Below are 23,855 nucleotides of genomic sequence, written 5' to 3'. Positions count from 1 at the left end.
CACGTGCGCACGTGCAGGGGTCGTTTCCAGATCTCGAGAACGGCTGGACCGATTGCGCTCAAATTTGGTACACGGTTAGGGACCGGTTAGTAGGGTGCCGTGCACAAGTCAGTTGGGACCCATTTTGCACGTGCGCACGTGCAGGGTGCCGCTTCCAGATCTCGAGAACGGCTGGGCCGATTGTGCCCAAATTTGGCACATCGCTAGAGACCAGTTAGTAGGGTGCCGTGCACAAGTCAGCTGGAGGTACCCCCTCGCAATTTCGCACGTGCAAGGCCCACCCTCTCGCTCGCTCCGTTAGTCGCCCCAAAAGGCGTTATACTGGTTTAATTAATTATGGATGCATCTGTGCGAACAAATGCAGTTCAGTGAAATGTCAGAATGTTTTAAAAGCGAAGACTGACGATATGTTCGTGTGCAATAATTATAAGCGGCGTCGTATTCGAAACAATGAGCATGCTTATCACGATGAACGATAGTTCATCGTTTGCAGGAAAGCATCGATGCGGGAAAGGACAGTGAACCCCGGAGACAGCGTGAATACTCGTCACAGTTTGTCCTTCTTAGTATTCATACCTACATTCTTCTTTACGAGTCAATTATAAATAAACTCATTTATGGAACGGTTATTTTTATGTGCATTGTGTAACCAACCAGCCTAATGAGTAATGACACTATGGATGAATGCCTTGCAAGACAAGACGGGACGAATTGGGCACTTAACCCGGCAGTTGCTGGGGTATTTCGCCACCCACCGTTTGCTGGGGGGGGGGGGGGGGGCGTTAAACGCCCCCAGCCGATAACTCGAGAACCAAAAGGCGCAGCGAAACGCACGAGGCGGCAAACGAAAGAGCGCGACGAGACGCTTCAGATGAATACTTTAAATTTGAATTTTGAGGTCACAGGTCGGGTCAAGGTCAGGTCAAACACCTGAAATCGGGCTTTCAGTAGCATGGACTTCAGGACTTCGCAATGGGCGCCTCTCGCCATAAACTCTGTCAAAACGGTGCACAATCCATCTTATAAGGCCTACAAGAGTGTCAGCTCCATATAGGGGTCAGTCAAGCATAGGTCAGGGTCAAGGTCAGGTCAACCGGGTAGGCACATATCCCCGAAAATCAAAACTGATATTCGCAGCCTGTGACACATGTTTTAGAGGTAATTTGAGGCGTAGAACACGATGGTGACATTCATTTTATCATATGTGTACGTGTTTGACTCAAAAAGTTCAATTTAAGAAATTCATGTATCATGGTCGTAAAGTAGTCACGAAAAATTGCGAAGATTGAGTTCAAGATTTTGGAAAATGCGGAACGATAATCAATAATCGAAGATAGCCATTTGATTGATCATGGTATTGGCAGTCTAATGGCGTTTACGGCATGTCTGTATGTCTATTCTGTGATTTTATATGATTTTTTGAACATATGCCGTTTTTGGTCGAAAACTCAGAAATCATGACGTCACTAAAACCTCGATATCTCAAAAATTTTCCGACCGATTTTTTTGAAACTTTGTCACAATAAAGTTCAATCAATTCCCTACAGGTACCTAAAATTTGGCGCGCCTGCGGCGCGCCGTTTTTATGCTATGGCCCGGCGAAAAAAGTGGGGGCGTTTAACGCCCCCCCCCCCAGCAACTCGCGGGTTAAAGAGGTCAACACCCATGGTTACACCCAGTAAGTGCATTCAGAACCATTCGACGTTCATGTATTATCCCATTTGTATGTGCTATTTTGCTTTTGGTACATCATCCGTCTCCCGTTTTTCACCCGTCTCCCATGTAAGGTCCCCCGTCTATTTTCTATAAAAAAAAACAGTCAATGCATCATTGACCAGTTTACTATAAACAGGGAAGTTTGGGAATGTTAGCGGAAATGGGCAATGTGAACTTCAGTGTGTGGCTTGAGGTGTTTTCCCTCCTTGGTGAACTCTGTGTAGTTTGACTCGCTTAGCCTCCCCACTGTCCGCCACAGGATGAGGGTCTTCACGTCACTGCCTCTGCTGTTGGCGGCGGCCCAGGCCCGACCTCAGCAAAACTACCCCAGCTACAACACCCAGAATAATCAGCAGCAATTCGCCCAGAACAACCAGCAATTCATCCAAAACTCCCAGCAGCAATTCGTCCAGAACTCCCAGCAGTTCACTTCAAACACCCAGAGCGGTCTGGACGCCGTCAGCCTCTTCACGGGCACCGCGAACGGCATCAGCAACAGCGGCGGCTTCACCAGCGTGTTCAGCTCTCCGTCAGCAACAGACACGGGCTCTGACTTCACCGCCGACACCCTGCTCTCCGTGGCAGCGCTGTCCAACTCTGGCAGACCGACCAACGCCTACTCTAACGGTGGTGTGACCCAGGACGCAGGCACCTCCAACTCGGGGTTTATCGAAGGTGGAGTGAGTGGCGTGGTTTCTGATAATGGGTTTATAAACGGAGGTTTTACAGACGGTGGTGTTGTATTCAGCAATGCTGGGAATGTCCAGTCTACTGGCAGCTTCTCCGGCAGCTCTGGATTCTCCGGCGGAGGCCTGTCCCACGCAGGCACCTTTATCGTCAACTCCGGATCTAACGTCGTATCGGGCGGCTCAGGCGGCTGTGCGGCGGATCAGACCGTCACCGTCAGTCAGCGTCAGACTGTGGTGCAACAGGTGGTGAACACAGTGAACGCTCCGCAGCTGCAGACACAGACCGTCACCAGCACAGCAGTGGTGCCGCAGCTGGTGACACGCACTGCACTCCGCACCAGCGTGGTGACGCGCACCGCTCTGGTGACACGGCTCCTCACCCAGACGCAACTTCAAACAGTCGTCACCACGGTTCGTCTGAGAGATGTCATCGACACTGTGACTGAGACTCAGCCGGTGACGCAGACGATAACCCGCGAGAGCACACGGACGGTGCTGGTGACGCGTCAGCTGGTGAGCACGGTGGTGCAGACGATCACCAGCACCAGGCTGGTGCAGAGCACGGTACCGGTGCCGCGGCTGGTGGTGCAGACTAGCGTGGTGTTGGTGACGGCTCCAGCACAGACGCGGGTCACCACTGTGGTGCAGGACCGCGAAATCACCAGCGTGGTGCAGCAGCAGCCGCAGACCATCGTCCGCACCAGTACCAATGTCCAGGTGAGAGGGAGGGAGAGAGAGAGAGAGAGAGAGAGAGAGAGAGAGAGAGAGAGAGAGAGAGAGAGAGAGAGAGAGAGAGAGAGAGAGAGAGAGAGAGAGAGAGAGAGAGAGAGAGAGAGAGAGAAGAGAGAGAGGCGATGGCATCACCTCGACACATGGCACACAAATCACAGGTAACTCATACCACTTCAGAAAGGTCACTCACGAAACCATTAGCAGCAGTCTGCGCACACATGTCGGCCAAATCGTGTCTCCCGCTCGTACGGGCAGCCATGGCCGAGCCTTTCAAGAGGGGAGGGGTAGCTCACGTGAGCGTGCGGGTCACTTGCAATCGACGGGGCACCCTGATTCGCAACACTCTGTGGCAGGAGGCAGCACGCACGTAGCACATGGCACGGGGTAAAAACTCTGGCGTGACTCCGCCAACAATTAACGAGAGTAAGAGTGGGTGCAGTCACGTCACGGGGAGGTCGAGACTCGAGACGTCTTGGCATACGGGTCGGCCGCCGAAAAACAGTTGTGACCTTGACGTGTTGATGGACCGGGGAATCGATGGAAAGAAAGCGATTCCCCGATCCGATGACGATTAGGCATAAGCTTTCAGAATACACAACTGAATCACACTCATCTATGCTAAAATAGCAATGCAAAAAGAGGCGTTCGACTACGCAAACACTCAACGACTATACGCATGTGTGCATTCCAATTTACATAAAACGCTTGGGTCACGGGTGAGGGCCTGTCACAGGCAGGTTACTGAGTGATTGGGGAGCCAAGCTCGGATACCCAAATGGGAGGGGACAGCCGTCACTCATGTTTATCGGAGAAATCACCCAGAACTCCGTAACCCAGTAGCAGTGAAGCAAAAACGACATCCATCAACACACAGTGCCAGTAGCCTGACTTTGTCCCACGGCCCCTCTCAGTTTTTATGAAACATGATGGCATGTCCTTATCTGCCTGTAAAGATGCAGATATGTTGACTGTTGTAAAAGCTCCGTCTTTGATAGCATGCATAATGGAAGTGTTTTTCTTGTCGTATCTAGGACCGGGGCTGGCTACTGGGGCCAGTTCTCCACGTGTGTGGCATACGCTGTATAGTGTAGCCCAATATGACCGACCCGACCTGTGCCCACAGACGCGGGTTGTGACCCAGCCAGTGCGGCAGCCTGACCAGGTGGTGACCGTCACCAGCGTGCAGGTGGTGCCCGTCACCAGTGTGGTGATCTCCACACAACTGGTGCCGCAACTGGTGACCATTACAAGTACCACTGACAACACACTAACTCGTACAGTGTCCAGCACCACAGTGGTGCAGGTGCCACGGGTCACTACTCGCACCGAACTGCGCACCAGCGTCACCACCCGGCTGGTGACACAAACACAACAGGTGGTGCAAACAGTCGCCCGAGATGTGTTCAGTACGGTAGTGGTGCCAGCGCAGGCGCAGACTGTTGTGGTGACACGGACGGTTTTGGTGACCAGCACAGTACGGGGTGGCGACAGGACGGTGACACAAGTGGTGACGGTCGCCCAGCCGAGAGAGATCACCACCACCCGGCTGGTGCAGAGCGTGGTGCCGAGGGAGGTGGTAGTTACACAGACTGTGAAAGGCTACTGCGGCGGCGGTGGGGGCGGAGGGGGAGGGTACGGGAGCAGCGGTGGCGGCGGGGCAGCCGGGGCCGCTGGATATCCGGCGTACAGGTCAGGGTAACCGCTGGTCAGCGGCTGCATGTAATCGTACGGCGACAGCATCAGTGATTTACGGTGGAGTAGAGACGATGTACTTAGAGACGAAGAGCAATGGGACTGACGAAAATAATTATGCAATAACTAAATATTTGTTTAATTTATGTTCTTTTTTATTCTCTCTGTCATCTTTATTAATACAATTTTATAACCACCTTAGTACTAATCATTATTATCAGATTTCGGGAAATTATAGGACAAAATTTCGAGTTTCAAAGGTCCCAAGGTCAAAGGTCTCAGAGGTCTGCTCAAGTGCTCAGGCCAGGTCGGAGGGCTGGGGCGGCCCACCCTCCATAGTATCGCACTCACAGCACGTGCCGTCCAGTCCCTCGATCAGACACACTCCCTCCGGCGGGAAGCGCAGCTATGTGGTGACCCTCCGGCCCGGCACCAGAGTCCAGCCGCGCGCCGCTGTCACGCCGCATCTGTAACAGACGCCGGTTAGGAAACTGGGGATGAGTACGGGGCCGAACGCCTTGCCCAACGGGGACAGAAGGCAGTTGGCGGCCTTGGCTAATGGTTAGTTCTCTGACGTTATAGATATTACGGTCAGGGACCTCGTGGTCATGACACGCTAGTGACATTTGACAATTAATCTCGGTGACTTATTACGTTATTATAAAACAATGTATTAAGCCATTCCATTCCTCGTTTAAATAATCACACTTACAAACTAGACATACGCTTTATGCGACGGTAAACATTATATGGTACCAAAACACTATCCTGAAATAATTATTCAATCTACTTCAAGAAGCGTTGGGAAACTAGTTTTTGTTATAGTTCTTACCTTTCGCTCACCGCTGACGGCTGAATCCTTCCTACGTTACACATGGCGAAGTAAGAAATGACTAGCAATCGCCCGTCAAGCCTTTTCCCATCGATCGAGATGGACGCTGGACAGCAATATCGCAAAATATCACGATGTATTCACAATCTGAGAATGAGCCACGAAACACTGTCCCGAACGCTCGCTATCTGATGGAAATTTATGGCAGTGGGACAAGGTGAGCCTTGGGGAAGCGACAGACAACGTACTGAGCTCTTAACACTTTGGACATTCAGCAGCCCTTGGCTTGGGCAATGGCGTGGGGTTCGAGAAAGGGCAGACAGCGAAACACGTATATACAACGAATCAACTGCTGCTCACCAGCCTGGAAACACTCGAATGTGTCACTCGTGTGACGTGTTTACGGCACTGCGACTCGCGGCTATCCCAGCCATCATCCTCACCGCTGTGGTCCCTCCACTGACGCACACCAATGCCATCATCGGCTGCCTCTCTTCTTCTGCATCAACATGAACACCACATCCCACACCGCCACACGCCCCCCTTCAGGCGGCCTCACAGTCCATATCCTCTCTCTCCACACCCTCATAGATAGCGCGCAGCAGGAAGGTGAAGCTCGGGTCAGCCGCCAGCTCCTCGAGCGGCGGCGCGGCCAGCAGCTGCTCCAGCGGGGGCAGCAGCTCGGCCGGCCGGCGGCCCGTCATGGCCAGACCGCGCACGGTGCGCACAAACAGGGTGTGCTGCGCCGACTCCAGCGGCCGCTCGGTGCGCAGCCCGCTCCAGTCGTCACGCAGTACGGCGCGGCTCCAGATCTCCAGGCGCAGCTCGGCGCGTTCCTCGTCGCCTCCCCCCAGCTCGGCAGAGCCGGCCAGCTCCAGGGCGCGCTCAAAGTCGAACTCGTTGGCGTCCACGTTCTCCGGTGAGACGTATAGGAGGATCAGCTCGCGGGCAGAGAGCACGCGCATCGTCTCCGGGTCGATACCGTGCGCCTGGGGGTTGAGATGAAACGAGGGTGGGCACAGCGGACGAGATGGGCGGTGGACGGACTTAACGACATGTTCGTGGACCGTTTGGATCTTAGTTATAATACGTCAAAAAATGCTTGAAATGCCAACGCCAACGAACAAGAAAATTGAACAGGTTCATGTCCACTGTTTACCGAATCTCTCTCTCTCTCTCTCTCTCTCTCTCTCTCTCTCTCTCTCTCTCTCTCTCTCTCTCTCTCTCTCTCTCTCTCTCTCTCTCTCTCTCTCTCTCTCTCTCTCTCTCTCTCTCTCTCTCTCTCTCTCTCTCTCTCTCTCTCTCTCTCTCTCTCTCTCTCTCTCTCTCTCTCTCTCTCTCTCTCTCTCTCTCTCTCTCTCTCTCTCTCTCTCTCTCTCTCTCTCTCTCTCTCTCTCTCTCTCTCTCTCTCTCTCTCTCTCTCTCTCTCTCTCTCTCTCTCTCTCTCTCTCTCTCTCTCTCTCTCTCTCTCTCTCTCTCTCTCTCTCTCTCTCTCTCTCTCTCTCTCTCTCTCTCTCTCTCTCTCTCTCTCTCTCTCTCTCTCTCTCTCTCCTCTCTCTCTCTCTCTCTCTCTCTCTCTCTCTCTCTCTCTCTCTCTCTCTCCTCTCTCTCTCTCTCTCTCTCTCTCTCTCTCTCTCTCCTCTCTCTCTCTCTCTCTCTCTCTCTCTCTCTCTCTCTCTCTCTCTCTCTCTCTCTCTCTCTCTCTCTCTCTCTCTCTCTCTCTCTCTCTCTCTCTCTCTCTCTCTCTCTCTCTCTCTCTCTCTCTCTCTCTCTCTCTCTCTCTCTCTCTCTCTCTCTCTCTCTCTCTCTCTCTCTCTCTCTCTCTCTCTCTCTCTCTCTCTCTCTCTCTCTCTCTCTCTCTCTCTCTCTCTCTCCCCTCCTGCTCCCATCCCTCACCTCCAGTACAGAGAGCGGCAGCTGCTCCTGAAGCTGCGTCAGCTCAAACTCGGGCTGCAGCCGCGCCAGTCTGCCCTCCAGCTCATTGCCCTGCCGGCCGGCCAGCGCACACAGCTTCGCCAGACTCAGATAGGTCTTCTTCCTGTGGTACGAGAACGACAGAAACGAGTGGGTGGGTGCTGGTCAAATAAGGACCCCACGCCATCCAGCGCCATAGCATTAACCGCACCACAAACCATCTCCATCCAATATTGATCGAGTAGCTGTGGCTCGGTACTTCGTTCCAAGCGTTGCAATAAAGCGCTCAAAGACGTGGAACATAATTAAAGACATGAATTCCAACGCGTTGTTCTTGAGCAAATCTGGCAAAACATTTTTCTTTGAGTGTTCCCTTCGCTTCTCACCGCGTCCTACCCCACCAGCTCCCGTGTGGCGACCTTGCGAGGTCCATTTCCACCGTCCACCCATCCGGCGGCTCACCTGGTGAGGAACTCCGTCTCCGACGTGGCACACTGCTCCAGTGTATCCCCCGCCTGTCCATACCGCCCGGCCTCCAGCTCATTCAGCCAGCGCAGGCCGCGGTACTCCTGTAGGAAGCCGGCGAGCTCGGCACGGCGACACTGGCTGAGCAGCTGTCCGCGCCGGCCCTGGTCCAGGTACCAGTTGAACAGGAAGTCGGCGAAACCCTGCCCACGGAGGACATATCAGTCAGCGGGGTCACCGGTACGGGTCGGCGGGCGACATATTAGTGAGCTGGGTCAATTATGGTACAGTCAAGTCATAGCGATAAATTACAAAATATAACGGTAAACAGAAACAGCATGGCGAGTGCAACCTGACTGGGACGCTAAAAACTATTTAGTTACGATAAGTTAGGTCTAGCCATGCGGATGAAGTTGTACGGTACAGATGCATTAACGCCGACGACCAGCGTCTCTCTCCCTCCTCTCTCCGTACCTTGTCGGCGAACTGTGTCAGGTACTTGTTACGCCGCTCGGTGCTGTTGGTCTTCTCACAGACCTCCACCAGGATACGGAAGTCGAGGTACTTCTCGGCCAGACTGGTGGCACGCTCGTACTCCTCAGCCTCCACTGAAACGGGACGGGCGGGAAATTTGGGGACTTACAGTGCAGACGGGGCAAACGGTAGTATGACCCCAGTCCCAACGCAATTGAAAATTGCAAATATCAAACCAGTTACAAACTTCCCTTCGCTGACCTAAATAAAAATCTAGAACAAAGGACCAAAAATAAATCTAATTTCAATATCGATTGTCTTGACACGATCAAAATTCATCATAGAAATCTTTTCACACTTCCGTAAACCATCCGCAACAGTCAACACCCTGCACTTCACCGCAGTCCAACACGCACTTCACCGCAGTCCATCACCGTTTCAGACATCATTATTCCTCTTCAATCCAAGTCCAGGCCCTCCATCCTACTCCACCCTAGTTCCCCTCCCCCCGCTGCTTACATAGCGGATGGATCAACTGGTAGCGGTCCTTTTCAAACTCCGCCTCCACCGCCGCATACCGCTCGACGCCGCGCAGACTCTCCAGCTGAACGGTGTAGCCGGAGAGCAGCAGGTCAGCCAGCTCCAGCAGCTGCCGGGTCGGGTCAGGTCAGATCAGGTCAGAATGGATGATGTACCCGGAAAGCAGCAGGTCAGCCAGCTCCAGCAGCTGCCGGGTCAGGTCAGGTCAGGTCAGGTCAGGTCAACTGAACGGTGTACCCGGAGAGCAGCAGGTCAGCCAGCTCCAGCAGCTGCCGGGTCAGGTCAGGTCAGTTGAGTGTAGCCGGAGAGCAGCAGGTCAGCCAGCTCCAGCAGCTGGCGGGTCAGGTCAGGTCAGTTGAGTGTAGCCGGAGAGCAGCAGGTCAGCCAGCTCCAGCAGCTGCCGGGTCGGGTCAGGTCAGATCAGGTCAGAATGGATGATGTACCCGGAAAGCAGCAGGTCAGCCAGCTCCAGCAGCTGCCGGGTCAGGTCAGGTCAGGTCAGGTCAGGTCAACTGAACGGTGTACCCGGAGAGCAGCAGGTCAGCCAGCTCCAGCAGCTGCCGGGTCAGGTCAGGTCAGTTGAGTGTAGCCGGAGAGCAGCAGGTCAGCCAGCTCCAGCAGCTGGCGGGTCAGGTCAGGTCAGTTGAGTGTAGCCGGAGAGCAGCAGGTCAGCCAGCTCCAGCAGCTAGCGGGTCAGGTCAGGTCAGGTCAGTGTAGCCGGACAGCAGCAGGTCAGTCAGCTCCAGCAGCTGGCGGGTCAGATCAGGTCAGTTGGGTGTAGCCCGACAGCGACAGGTCAGTCAGCTCCAGCAGCTGCCGGGTCAGGTTAGGTCAGTCGAGTGTACCCGGAGAGCAGCAGGTCAGCCAGCTCCAGCAGCTGGCGGGTTAGGTCAGGTCAGGTCAGGTCAGGTCAACTGAACGGCGTACCCGGAGAGCAGCAGGTCAGCCAGCTCCAGCAGCTACCGGGTCAGGTCAGGTCAGGTCAGTGTAGCCGGACAGCAGCAGGTCAGCCAGCTCCAGCAGCTGGCGGGTCAGGTCAGGTCAATGTAAGAATAGGGTGTTACACTTGCATTGTGAAACAAAACGTCTTCAAGTTTTTCACTTCGTCTCTCGTTCCCGATTCATATCAGTCATCGATAACCATGATAGCTCCACTGCCCCTTTGTTTATCCTTACCAACATTCTCCCTTCCTTTTCCAGCTATTTCCCTCATCCTGTCCAGCTTATAAAATACTGGTCCTGGTGAAGCCTGGCCTGTGTCTCCCCTGACCTGCTGGTAGAGGCTGGTCCGTGTCGCGCCCGTCTCCGTGTTGGGCAGCGCCTGTTTGAGTGTGATCTGGTACTGACGGTGAAGCAGCTCGCGGGCCGGACCGGCCGTGCCCCAGGGCTGCCGCTCGCGGCACTGCTGCTGCTGGGGCCACTCAGATCCCTCCTCCCCGGTGGTGGGGGTCTGTTCAGGGGTTAGGTCGGCCGCCGCCGCCGACACAGACGTCAGCATCCGCTGAGGGCGGAGGAAGAAGGCGCCCGTCATTACTGGTTAAGGTCGGTTGCCTTTTGGGGCAGCAGTCAAGGTCAATGGACAGTGAAGTCAGTGATCAACGAGGTCAGTGCTAACAGGGTGACTTGCTGGTGTATTCCCATAACTTAATATCAGAGGCCTCACTTATCTCGCCTTTGAATGGTTATTCGAGCAGCCAGACGCGACTGTGCGGCGCCCGGCCCGTTCCACTCACCACCAGTATGGTGTTTGTGTCCGAGGTCAGCTGCACCAGGTCGCGCGGCGGAGCGCCCGTGGCCAGCAGCTCCTCCTGGAGGCCGACCAGCGCACCGATAATATCGTCCACGGCCGACAGGTGGCGGAAGAAGACGTCCTGCGCCGTGAGCGGGTGCTGCGGCACCTCGCCGCGCTCCTCGACCACGCGGGTGACGGCGTCGTCGACCACCTGACCCAGTCTGGCGAGTGGCGGGTCACAGGTCAAACACAGGTCAAACATTACCACCTGATTCAGCCTGGCAGGTCGAAGGTCAAACACAGATCACAGAAAAGAGTCATCGAACAGTTGACCCAACCCAATGTCTCAAATAGTTCACATGCCATAAGCGCATTGTGCAGGTCAAACACAGGCCACAGAAAGACCAACGTCACGTCCAATGCCTGACGTCCTAGCCTAATGTCATAGACTGGTCACTTGATAGGCACGAAGCAAGGCGACGTCCACCATGAGTCACCTGCAGTACCAGTCCATACTAAGCCCCGTCAGCTATCGCCGTCCCCTACTCACTGTGCCGACTGGTTGGTGAGCGCCATGGCGGCCAGGATCTTCTCGTGGTGCTCACGCAGCACCTGAGTGGTGGCCACCGCCGAATCCTCGCGACTGATACCCGTCAGCTGCGGAGGGACAGACGTCAGCAGTTGTTTCAGACGGCAAGGAAAACAAGCGGCAGACGGCACTCACCACGAACAATCATGGCCCCGGTCTACCAGAGTTTAAACAATAATCATTAGTGAGAATGTCATTATGGTAAGCGCAGTAGCTCCTCAGACAACACATTGCGGTTTGTTTCTCCCGGCCTATCCGTCGTCGATCGCCCGACGAGTATACCCTTTCAGGACCCCCGAGTCCATTCTTCATTCAAAGAAGCAATCATCCGAACAACAATGGCAGTTGGCACCGACAGCAGCTCTAAAAAAAACTAAATGCACTGACGTCACCACCGTTGCAACAGATCCATCGCATTTCTCTCACCCGGTCCCAGAGTCCGACGGCCCGGAGGAAGGCCAGGTAGAGCTGGTGCGCCTCCCGCTTGTCGCCGAGCTGATTTAGCAGGATCAGAGAGTTGGTCGTCGACACGGTGGCATCTGTAAGACGGTGCAGAGCGAGACGGATGTCAACGCTTGGAGGAAATGATTGACACGGTAGTTAACGCTTACCGAGTGAGAGAGCAAACGCGTAGAACAAATAAATCTAGATAATTTGTGACTGCATTACATACTGCGTTCCTCCCAGATTTATTCCTGTAACACCATTCCAGAGTAACACAAAAAAGTGATTTTGCACGAAACCCACGCTTCGTCCCATCCCCATCCCTTTCCACTGTCATACCACCCTGCCACGCTGCAGTTTTACTGACCGTGCGGCATGGCCTCAGCCCAGCGCGGGTCGGACGCCGGGTAGTCGTTGATGACGTCCGCGCTCAGGTCGGCCACCGTTTTATCCAGCTGTGAGTCGAACCCGTCGGCCGACCGGCGCGGAAACAGCTCCTCCACCAATTCTGCGCAGCGCGTCTGGAGAGAGGGACGTGTCGTGGGGTCAGACAATCACAGGCTAGCGACCGAACTGCGCTGGGGTAATGAAGCGGCGGCTGCTCTTGGGCCATTGTAGTTTATTGGAGCGTTAGGGCGCGCCAACTACTGGGGTCATTTTGCGCCCATTGCTCTTGGGCCGGTGCAAAGTGGTAGCGAAACCAAAGCTGTGCTCGCTGCAATAGACGTTGTTTAGAATCGAGCAGCGGGCAGCTTAAAAAGAACTTAGATTATCACCAACAGTTCCTATAACCAACATCAGCTGAGCCCAGCATGAAATTACATCGTTGTTGCCAATTGCAAACGTTTCTGACCAAGGTTTCTGGGCTACCAAATCCATCAAACGCACATCGCACTGTTCGATCCCAGCTGTCCTTCTCCTGCCCTCATTAGTCAATCACTGCCCCTAATCTCTCCCCATTCCCACCACCCCTCACCAGCTCGTTCCGGCAGTAGAGGATGCAGGCGGCGCGGAGCCGCGCCTTGGGACCGCCCGAGGTCAGCTCATCCACGTCTGCCTGAGTCATGGACACGTTCAGAGACTGGTTCAGCCGGCTCTGGTCCATGGTCAACATCGAGCCGGGGACGCTGAAACGGGGAGGGGCGGAGGGTCACGTGTTATACAGCAGCCTCGCATGTAAGCGATTCCACTAAGAACGTATGATGTACCAACGAATGTACGCCAACATTTATCAAATGTATTTCAGATGGAGCGTAATTCTTATATTGCTTACGCGATAAAAATACGACTCAAACGAAACGCATTTTACAAAAGGTGTCATTAGACATTGCTAGAAAGCAAAAATGTCACACGGTAGCAAAATAAAACGATAATCTGTAAGACCGCTGATCTCTCTCAACATACGTGGTGCTGGTATCGGCGACGGTGGTGGCGCCGCAGGGGGCGCGCGCGTTCAGCCTCAGCAGGCCGTGGTGGCTGGTGAAGACCAGCGGGGCAGAGTCGGCGCCCAGACCCCATCCGAGCACCTGGTCGGACGGGGACGACAGACGCAGCGTCTCGGCCGGCTCTGAGGGACACGACACTGCCGAAGGGAGTGGCGGTCATTAGGAGATAGAGGACAGTGTTGTAACGGGAGGGCATCAATAGACAGGATGGATGGATAACTGACGGATGTCGACCGAACACAGTTACTGTCACATGTGTGAAAACGACACATCGCCGCTGATATCTCGCGGTTGACAAAGATTGAAGACACCGGGACACCGGTTAGCAAAGGTTGACGCAGACGATCTGACACCGGCCACACAATGTTTGCGTATATAATACAGCGCCGATCACTCACGGTTGACGCAGATGATCTGACGCCGCAGCTGGATGTAGGCCCGCTCGCCGGGGGGGGGGGGGGGGGAGGGGGCAGCAGGAGGTAACTCACGGTTGACGCAGAGGATCTGACGCCGCAGCTGGATGTAGGCCCGCTCGCCGGGGGCCAGCAGGCGGAGCTCAGTGCCGGCGCACTGTTCGACCGGCAGCGTGTACTGGACGACGTCGAACCGGGACCACTGGCGCGGCAGACGGTCCACGCTGTCCTCCAGCACACCTACGAACAAGGCACAGAGAGGGTGTGAAGACGATGTCGGGTCATCACCTCACAACTCATTTTGCGAAAGCCACTTATCACCGTGGCCATATTCATCGATTGAAGACTTCGAAAACGGAAAAAACCTGATCTGCCTACTCATCTGTGGCTAAAATAAGGTTGTCGCATACCTACATATCTGGATTTTGTATACCAGCAACCTAAGCTAAGAGCATCCCTTGCCAGCAGTACGGTACGGGGATAGGTATGGCTGAAAAACGTTGACAACTTGGGACAAACTCCGGAACTTCCGACCAGTCCCAGCCTAATCGGGCACGTTCGGGAAATCCCAACAAATTTCGGACTTGGCTAGTCAGTAGCTGCGACAATTTTGAGACTTCCAGTCCCGCACATCTCGATTAGTGTGGAAAACAGTTGGGCCGCGGGACTTTGCTGCTAGTCTGTCTAAAAAATGAGAGAAGTTTTCAATCGTTATCAATTCCAAATGATTTATCCATTTCTTGCAAAACTGCATGTATGACCCTGCCCTCTACCCTCCGATCGCGCAATTCCGGTTCTGTGGCAGAATTTGGAGTCCAAAGTTTAACGTGCGCACATAGCCGCGCACGGCCGGTCCCCTCGCTGACTTCGCCTGGCTACGGCCTGCCACCAACCGCAACCATGCCCGTCAGGAGCCAGGAGGCCCATAAATGTCAAGCACCCGTCGCGCTTCGAGCCCGGACTGATAAAACCAGGAACACTTGCTCTCACCATGCGAAGTCCCACGCTCTGCCCTACCGACTGAGCTACGGGACCGGCAATATAATTGTTTCAATATAATTGTTTTTTCAATTATATTTTCAATATAATTGTTATAATTGTTTTAAAGCTCATCTAATTCTAATAAGTGTTTCGTTTCAGCAATTAGCATATACGTGATACGACATCTTCCAGCCCTATGTTTCGGTCAAATAACAATAGCTAGAGAATTTAGCTGAACTATAGTATCTAGGGACTTTTTTGAAATTTCTCCGTATTACGAGCGCTTCCATTCAATTTCGTAGCATCTGCGCAACAATCGCAACACAACACTTATTTGCTTTGTGGATTGCACAGGTTGGTGCGTTTTTCTAATATTTGTGTTAAAGTGTGCTCAGATCAGTTTATTGTATTTTCAGGAAGAATATACGATTGAAAAGAACAAGTGAGTTAGTTACTTATCCTGTATCTTTTCATCATAAATGGATGGAAATATTCCACCACAAATACCAAGCTTTTCATTTTGTAATTTTCATGTATTCAAATTTTGTTCTGCATGTTTTTCAAAGTCCATGAAGTTAAATTAATCAATTTAAACAACACTTGACACTTTGATCAACTATTCTTTTTGCCTGTTATGGGCTAAAAATGTTCTGTATTATCAATGTGTTTGTGTTCAGACAGGAGTAGAACAATGTTTTCATGAATAAGTCATGATATACCATTCCTCACAGGAAAACAGTTGCCTGAACTTATAGACTGTTTTATCAACATTTCATACCGACTGAGTGACAGCTTGTCTGGTGGCCCTGCCCGTATCAAAACCCAGAGGCGGATCCAGCTCAGAGGTTTGGGGGGGGGGGGCAAACCATAAAAATTTATCGATTCTTTCCATGCATCGTCCATAGGCGCAATGTTAAAATCATGCCGTTTGGGGGGGGGGCAAATGCCCATTTTGCCCCCCTGGATCCGCCACTGTCAAAACCAGATACATTAAATTGCATTAGTAATAATGGCACATCCTAATGTCTCAGTCAACTATTACCTTGTAAGAGGCAGAACATCATTTTCTAGTTGACTGTAACTACCCTGATATACACATCAGATGGTTTGGCAACTATTTTAATTGTTGAGCATAATTTAGGAAGTGCCAAACATCAACTTTGGTCCTATCGCAGTTTTGGGTGTGTACCTAATTCAATCAGCATGCTGTTGGTTGGCACTCCGTTAAATGGAAATTACATACTGAGGTTTCTGTCTCATTTATGAACAGCACAGTTCATATGCTTTTCACTAAATAGGAAAAATGCCAACAATTTGGCAGTGGTGATAATTAAACATCCACTAACAATGTTTCAGTCACATGTTAGGTACATCTGAAAAAAATACTTCCATTGCATCCCATAATTTTGTTGACCCATATTTTTTGTAATTTTGTTAGTTCATGGCATATCTCAAACAGTGCTCAGCTAGAGTTTTAAAAGTTTAAGCTGTCATAACTGCAATGAAAATGAAACTTCCACCACAAAGAAATATCTTACCAAATACCATGGTTGAGATAACACTCATCTTTTACCTCATCCATGATCGAACCCAGTGCAAGATACTTCTACACAAAATTTTAAGAGGGAGAGATGTTTTCTGGACCTTTTACAAATGCATCAGTTCACTATTTCTATCTTGGAGACTTTCAATCATGGTATTTATTGCAGCCTCTGATATGCGGTTCGATGATGGCCTCTAAAAATGCTTTTGTCGCCCACAGTCCCCATCATGGCTACCAACCACCGAGAGGCCATTCAAATGCAGATCCAGCAGGACTGGGCCAACCGCGAGTACATCGAGGTCATCACCAACAGCATCAAGAAGACGGCCGAGTTCCTCAACTCGTTCGACCTCAGCTGCAAGTCGCGGCTGGCCATCCTCAACGAGAAGCTGACCAAGCTGGAGCGGAAGATAGACTATCTGGAGGCGCGCGTGACCAAGGGAGAAACGCTCAACTAGTGGTGACTGTAGTGTGGGACTCACGGTGATTAGAACACTGAGACACACTGGAAACTCGCGTCGCGCGTGGTGTCTGAACATGGTGCGGTCCCATGGAACGTCCACTGAAGTAGTCGTCTCTGGCAGACTTCTGTACGGCCCGGAACGACTGAACTATCAGAGTACCTGCTGCTAGTGGCTGAACCCGAGTGAATATTAGTTTTCCAAGCGCAATTGGGTACAATTGCGCTTGGAAAACAATGACGTGCTACTTGCCGGATGCATTTATCGCAGCCCCTCAGGCGACCCCCATCGAAGTGTTGATGATTTGTCTTGCTTACTCCAAAATGCGATTTCTCTCAAGCACACTCACCTGCTCATTGTTGGGGATTTTAACATTCCTCAGATTGACTGGGAAAACAACTTTTGCAGCGCATCTGAAGCACATTTTGCCAACAAGTTTTTGTCTGCCGTTCAGGATGCATTCCTGTTCCAGCATGTCACCAAGCCTACCAGATTTAGAGAGGGTTGTAGGCCTAGTATACTGGATTTGGTGTTTACAAATGATGAGAATATGATAACAAAGATCAAATATTGTCCTGGACTAGGAAGGAGTGATCATGTGCTACTGAAATGCGATATTGCCTGTTACAACAAAAAATGTTCTTCTGCCGGCTTGAAATGGAATTTTCACCGCGCTGACTTCACGGCCTTGCGTGTAAAACTACATGCAGTTGACTGGAGCTGTTTGTCAACCATGAGTGTAGACGCGGGTTACAAGTGGTTTAGGAGCAAACTTGAATCGCTGATGAGTGAGTGCATACCCAAAGCAAGGAGCGTCAAGTCTAAAAAGAACGTTTACATGAATAGCCGTTCACTAAACCTCAAGAAGAAGAAGAAGGTACTGTGGTCAGTGTACATGAGAACGCAAGACCCGATCGACTATAGCAGATACAAGATTTGTAGAAATAAGCTTAGGACATTGACTCGCCAGTTAAGGAAAGATTTTGAAGCTAAGATATCAGCAAACATGAAAGTAAACCCGAAGGCTTTTTGGAAATATGTGAACAGCCGCCGTAAAGTTAAATCAAGTATTGGTGATCTAAGAAACGACCAGGGCCAGCTTGTTAGCGAGGAAAAAGAGAAGGCCTCGCTCCTGAATGACGTCTTCTCAGGCGCATTCACTATTGAAAAAACGGATGTCGTGCCACAACTAGCAAACCGTTACACAGGGCCGCCGCTGATCGATATACCAGTCAACCTTTTCACGGTGATGGAAAAGCTTAAAGCACTGAACCCCAATAGTGCCCCAGGAGCTGATGACATTCACCCCCGCGTTTTAAGGGAGTTGAGTGGTCCTCTCTCCCTTCCCTTGACATTACTGTTCCGAAAATCGCTTGAAACTGGGTCTATTCCTGCAGACTGGAAGCACGGTAAAGTCATACCCATCTTTAAGAAAGGTGAAAAGGAAGACCCAAGAAACTATAGACCTGTCAGCCTCACATCTGTTCCCTGTAAGATTCTTGAGTCGCTCATCCGTGATTGTTTAATGGACCATTTGCTGTCAAATGACCTGCTGTCCAAGGACCAACATGGCTTCCGCCCGAAGCGATCTTGTGACACGCAACTGCTTGACTCTATAGACTCATGGAGCCGCCTGTTGGAGGACAAGACGGAGGTCGAAGTGATTTACCTTGACTTCCGAAAGGCGTTCGACTCCGTCCCACACAAGAGACTGATAGGCAAGCTGCGCTGTTATGGTATTGGTGACCGAGTGTTGTCTTGGATTGAATCATTCCTGGAAGGCAGAATGCAGCAAGTGTCCCTATATGGAAACCTGTCAGACCTGGTCCCTGTGCGCAGTGGTGTGCCCCAAGGCTCAGTGTTGGGCCCATTGCTCTTCTTGCTTTATGTCAATGACTTGCCAGATGCTGTCACTTCAAATGTGCGAATGTTCGCGGATGACACAAAGCTGTTCTCAGGCATCTCTTCTGAACATGATGTACGGACATTGCAGGCAGACCTGAACGCCCTCGTGGAATGGTCTAGAACTTGGCAGCTGCCATTTAACGAGAATAAGTGCAAAGTGCTTCATGTTGGTGCAGCCAAGGACCGCCACTCATTTCAAATGGGGTCGGACAGACTGACAAACACGTCAGTCGAGAGAGACCTGGGTGTGCAGGTCGACTCAATCTTGAAGTTTCGACAGCAAGCGTCTACGGCGGTCTTCAAAGCGTCTCAAGTTCTTGCGGTCATCCGCCGGTCCTTCGCCTTTTTAGATGAATTTACCCTGCCTCTTCTTTTCAAATCTCTCGTGCGGCCTCACCTGGAGTTCAGCAGTCTTGTTTGGGGTCCGTTCAATAGAGCTGATCAGAAGGCAGTCGAAAGGGTCCAAAGAAGAGCCACCCGGTTAGTGGTGAGCATCCGCCACCTTCCATATCCTGAAAGGCTGAAGAGACTGAAGCTCCCGTCACTGTATTATCGGCGTAGACGCATGGATATGATTCACGCATACAAGATGCTGCACGGCCACGTTGATACTGATCCTTCAGAGCTTCTGGCAACGAATCCTGAAAGGCGAACTCGGGGTCACACACTTAAACTACGGAAGCCTCGTGCAACCTGTCGTGCCAGACTGAATTCATTTTCTGTACGGTGTATTAACGATTGGAACGGGCTTCCAGCAGAAATTGTACATTCGCCCTCAGTCAACGTCTTTAAGAACAGGCTGGATGCGCACTGGGAGTCGATCTGGTACTCCACTCCTGTAACAGACTGAGTACTAAGTGAAGTTATGGAAATCGGCGAGAACGGGCCCTACAGGACATCGTGCCTCTTGTCCCGATAACACGAAGATGAAGATGAAGATGAAGATGAATATCGATGCCCGCTCTTGAGCCATGTGCTTCTTGATATGTGGTGAAGTAAGGGATGACTGTATACTGTGTCCAAAGGACGTTAGCCAGCGCATTATTGAAACGGTCAAACCAAGGTGAAGCCATTATCTCCCGACCAGAGATTCTCGGTCGAGCGCTTCCAATGCCATTTCTGTTTTAATATTTACATCGACTGCAAAGAAGAAGGCCATACACTTGAAGAACTTTGTCGCTTAGTTAGTATAGAAGCAACAACCAGTCGACAAACTTTGCTTTATGCCGCATGCGACCGATCAATCCTCATGTTGCTTGTGTGGCCACCATGTACAAGATGTTTTGTTTTGTAAAGAAACAATGACGTAGACTACAATACATAGATACGTCAGCATGTCGTTGAAATTATCATGGGAGGATGATAATGAAATTTCATCTTGGGCTTTTACCTGACTATGAGTGTAATACTCAGTGAAATGGCCAGGTCTGCTAGCAGACCTTATGAGGTAATGTCTGCTTTAATAGGCCGGAAAGTGAGGTGATGATTTTGTGCACTGGCCCATTTCACGGTGTGCACAGGACACAATCGAATCATGGTGTCCTGTCGTAACACCTTAGCCTTTTCGCACAGTAACGTAAAAATCGCATCAGCTGTACCAGTAACTTTGCAAAAAGAAGTCCAGCAGAATAACGAATACGACCGTGCCGTGCTGTGTGGGGAAGAAGTACCGCTTTGGCACATCGCCTTACCTATGGCGAATACGGCCGTGCCGGGCTGAGTGGGACTCAGTGCGGTGGCCAGAACCACGATGCCGACGTTGGTCACCCACAGGTCCCGCAGGGTCACCTCCAGTTCCTCGCTGGCTGTGTCGGCACTCTGCGGAAACGAAAAGCTCATATCGATGAACAAATAGATGAACAGCAATAGCTTACATTCAATAGCTCTGGGGAGCTTTCAATATTCAGACATTACACACAAAACAAAACCTGCCGTTCCTTTACGGATTAACTCCGCGTGCCTCCGCGGCCTATTTGCTTACCCAGAGGTGCTGAACGAAAGCGTCACGCGCCAGCCGCTCCACGTCGAGCTGCGAGTCCATGTGCTCGGCGTCGGCCACCCACCAGCGCTGCAGGTGGCGCGCTGTCATCACGTACACCGTGTGACCGATACAGTCCGGCTCCTCCGGCGCCGCCGCTCGCAGTGAAACCAGCGGCTGGAGAGAGGGGGGCAGGGTATCAGATGGTGTGCGACATGGTCGCTAGTGAGAACCGATAGTTTGCTCATGAAAATGGCAATGCGTTCATAAATGATTTTCATACGAGAATGAAGGATGGAGAAATATTCAAATAGCATTTGTTATTCCTAGTTAAAAAAAGCACAATCTTGTGTCCAAGACTTGTGGTGTTCTCAATTTGTGGTGAATCAAGCATATTCAGCTGCACAGTTCCTCGTTATCAATGCAGTATGCAAGACCAATACAGGGTAACTATCTAACGCCGACGAAGCCCGCCCCAATCACCGTGGGTCCCCCTGCGCTCCCGTCCGTCTGTCCGTCTCCAGTCCTCACCTCCTCAGCTCCGGCGGTCTGCATGGCTCCCCAGATGAGCGAGGAGACGCGCCGGCCGATGCCGCCCAGCAGGCCGGCCGGCGGGGCCAGGCGACGGCAGCCCAGCGCGCCGCCCGGCCACGAGACAAGCACCAGCGTGGACGTGGTGGTGGCCAGCAGGCAGCTCGAGTCGCCCAGACAGATCAGACGCTCACACTCCTGGCCCTGGACACGCGGGGGGGGGGGCGTGGGGTCAAAAGTTGGCATCTTCGCATGTATGAAGCGTCACAGGACGCCCGCAACAAAGCACTGTCCGATTTTAGAGATCCGTCATAGTCCAGAGATTGGACCAATCTAATCCAACATCGTTGCGCGTGATTCGTTCACACTAACAGCGATTACTTGAACGCAAAATCCCACACTACCAAATCGTGTTCCTGAAGCATCCCCATTACCGTACCTGCAGGTCAGCGTTGCTTTCAGTGCTGGAGCTCTCATAGATGACGCTGGGCCAGAAGCGCAGCGTGCCCTCGGGGGACACTGCCAGACAACTGGGCACGTGCACCTCGGAGCCGCCGAGCACCTGGCGGCGCGCACAGGGAGCGGTCAGACAGTTACGAAGCATTACTGACTGCCGAACTAACGAGATTACTTTCGAAACGTTAGAAATTAGTGACATTGACGACTACCAACTGATGTACCAGGTGTAAAACTAAAAGCCCTTTCTGCATTCCCATGAAATTAGTCTCTAATTGTTGCAAGTATATGCCTAATATCAAAGAACGATTCAACGACCACTCCATCGTACCTACGTCAGAGTACGGAGTCCCTCCCGGGAGCCCGCCACACGCCCCTTTTGTAGCGACTTCGCACGGTGCAACAGGTCAATGTGTGACGAGCCGAGATCCCTCCCCGCTGTTGTAGAATCCGGCGGCGTCTTACCTGTACCAGCTCAGCGCGGTGCGCCAGGTCACTGGGCGGCAGGGTGAGCTCGCGACACAGCGCCAGGCGGCGAGAGGCCGCCTCCGAGCTGGACTGGGCATAGCGCCAGACGAACAGGCGGCGGCCGCACACCAGCCACGCCCAGCCGCGCTCCGACACCTGCACCGATACCTCGCCAGATCCTGGGGAAAGGATACAAGAGCTATGACACCTGGACTTATACATAACACCATGCGAACAGGAGTCAAAGATAACAGGCTGAAATGCATACCACATCTAATATGACTCACAGGAACACATGCATCTCAATCAACTGTGATAAAGCTGTGACAGCCACATTCTGTAAAATAGAACAGGGAATTTAAAAGCAGGCCAATGCTGTTATTTCTCCTGTTGATTGAAAGCAACATAATAACCTTTCATTCTGGCTATTTTTCAATATTCAGTAAAATTTCAACTTGTTTATACTCTTTTCAGTCATTGTAACACCCACATTTACTAGCATTAAAACTTACTCTCAGATGAAGACAGCACTTCAGTGACCAGCACTGGAAGGGGAGACCCCAATGACTCCAAAGAGTATTCTTGAGTCTCTTCAATGATCCTTGAAGTATGCAGACCAGCCCCAGGACTGTAACAGAGAAATGTTGAATGAAAAATGAGAGAATGAGAGAAATGAGAAATGAGAAATGTTGAATGAGAATGAGAGAAATGAGAAATGTAACAGGAAGTCATTGGGAGACCCCAATGACTCCAAAGAGTATTCTTGAGTCTCTTCAATGATCCTTGAAGTATGCAGACCAGCCCCTGGACTGTAACAGAGAAATGTTGAATGAAAAATGAGAGAATGAGAGAAATGAGAAATGAGAAATGTTGAGTGAGAATGAGAGAAATGAGAAATGTAACAGGAAGCTTCAAAGAAAAAATATGTTAAAATGAAAAACAATACAAAATAATTCACAAGAAAAATCTTCAACATCCAGGTTTAGATAGCTAAGGATAAAACACTGTAGAGCAAACATTGGTATTTTATGAGGTATCAATATATATGATGTTGCTGTAGTCTGATCCATGCCAAGCTTGCAGCCAAAGTGCCCTGCTGAAAGCAGGGGGTACTTTCTGTACATACAGCTTTTACACTCAGATACGCAAATTATTGAATGGAGGAACTAACTGCCGAAGGAACTCCAACCTCAACCTTGACATGGAACGGAATATAATTGCTGTATTAAGGTATTCACTGACATCTCAAGGTGCCATTTGGCACCAACATCTTTAAGTCACGTCCTACCTAAGGTAGGTAGGCACCTTAACAATATCTCTGCAGCAGGCAACTAGGTTGTGGGTGCAAACATGTTGAAATGCACCATAAATGCAGAATACTGAAAACAATCTTTACATTACAAGTAACAACCGTTTATTAGTGCAGTGTCGGAAAAATAATTACTGAATTAAACCTACCTTGCAGAAAATGATGAGCTGAGCAATCCACGTGATTTTATGGCAGATTTTGACTTAGTTGCAGACGTTCTCGGAGATCCTCTGGCAGAAAATGATTCCCGAGAAATTGCGTTGACTTGTGGAGTATACATCTTGCGAGCTTTCAATGGTGCTGTCAAGGAAATTCAAGGTGCAAATCAAGTTTCGAATTAACTGATCTGCTCTCAGTTATAGAAAATATATAACAATTCACCACACAATCCTAGCGTGTGAACGCAGGGTATATTGGTGAACGCGCCCGCGGAATTCGATAAATTCACTGTTTGAAGCAGCTGCGCATTATATGTAACAAATCAAAAGTTTTAATTGCACTTTCCGCTTTTCTACAATCAGGCAGCAAAATGAGATAAGCATTGCT

At 51.2% G+C, this 23,855-nt stretch overlaps 3 protein-coding genes across 6 annotated transcripts; 2 read left to right on the top strand and 1 right to left on the bottom strand.

Moving 5' to 3' along the window:
• Nucleotides 1–1,976: 1,976 nt before the first annotated feature.
• LOC122384984 (uncharacterized threonine-rich GPI-anchored glycoprotein PJ4664.02-like) lies at nt 1,977–6,174 on the top strand. Its single transcript, XM_043372868.1, has 3 exons — nt 1,977–3,122; nt 4,261–4,750; nt 6,092–6,174. Exons 1-3 carry the CDS (start codon nt 1,977–1,979, stop codon nt 6,172–6,174), a joined length of 1,719 nt encoding a protein of 572 aa, XP_043228803.1.
• Nucleotides 5,781–23,758, bottom strand: LOC122385010 (nuclear pore complex protein Nup133-like). Its single transcript, XM_043372918.1, has 20 exons — nt 23,459–23,758; nt 22,513–22,628; nt 21,998–22,179; nt 21,516–21,638; nt 21,077–21,280; nt 20,549–20,722; nt 20,259–20,385; nt 13,753–13,917; nt 13,224–13,401; nt 12,796–12,946; nt 12,187–12,340; nt 11,802–11,914; nt 11,337–11,443; nt 10,788–11,007; nt 10,325–10,555; nt 9,034–9,163; nt 8,515–8,648; nt 8,038–8,243; nt 7,558–7,699; nt 5,781–6,650 (listed from the first exon to the last, which is right to left on the bottom strand). Exons 1-20 carry the CDS (start codon nt 23,587–23,589, stop codon nt 6,207–6,209), a joined length of 3,432 nt encoding a protein of 1,143 aa, XP_043228853.1. The 5' UTR covers nt 23,590–23,758; the 3' UTR covers nt 5,781–6,206.
• On the top strand, nt 14,984–19,900 carry LOC122385011 (probable protein BRICK1-B). Of its 4 annotated transcripts, XR_006257132.1 has the most exons (3): nt 15,011–15,099; nt 16,419–16,847; nt 19,512–19,900. XR_006257132.1 is itself a non-coding variant. In XM_043372920.1 (2 exons), the coding sequence occupies exon 2, from the start codon at nt 16,429–16,431 to the stop codon at nt 16,657–16,659; it is 231 nt and encodes a 76-aa protein (XP_043228855.1). In that variant the 5' UTR covers nt 14,984–15,012; nt 16,421–16,428; the 3' UTR covers nt 16,660–19,900. The 4 variants fall into 4 exon arrangements, 2 of the variants coding, with proteins under 2 accessions (XP_043228855.1, XP_043228854.1); XM_043372920.1 differs by having other exon boundaries at nt 14,984–15,012; nt 16,421–19,900; XM_043372919.1 differs by having other exon boundaries at nt 14,984–15,100; nt 16,421–19,900.
• Nucleotides 23,759–23,855: the final 97 nt, after the last annotated feature.

Source organism: Amphibalanus amphitrite, unplaced genomic scaffold, assembly GCF_019059575.1.
Source record: "Amphibalanus amphitrite isolate SeventyFive unplaced genomic scaffold, NRLGWU_Aamphi_draft 000205F_arrow, whole genome shotgun sequence".
NCBI classification, from domain to species: Eukaryota; Metazoa; Arthropoda; class Thecostraca; order Balanomorpha; family Balanidae; genus Amphibalanus; species Amphibalanus amphitrite.
This window is presented reverse-complemented; position numbering and strand designations above follow the sequence as displayed.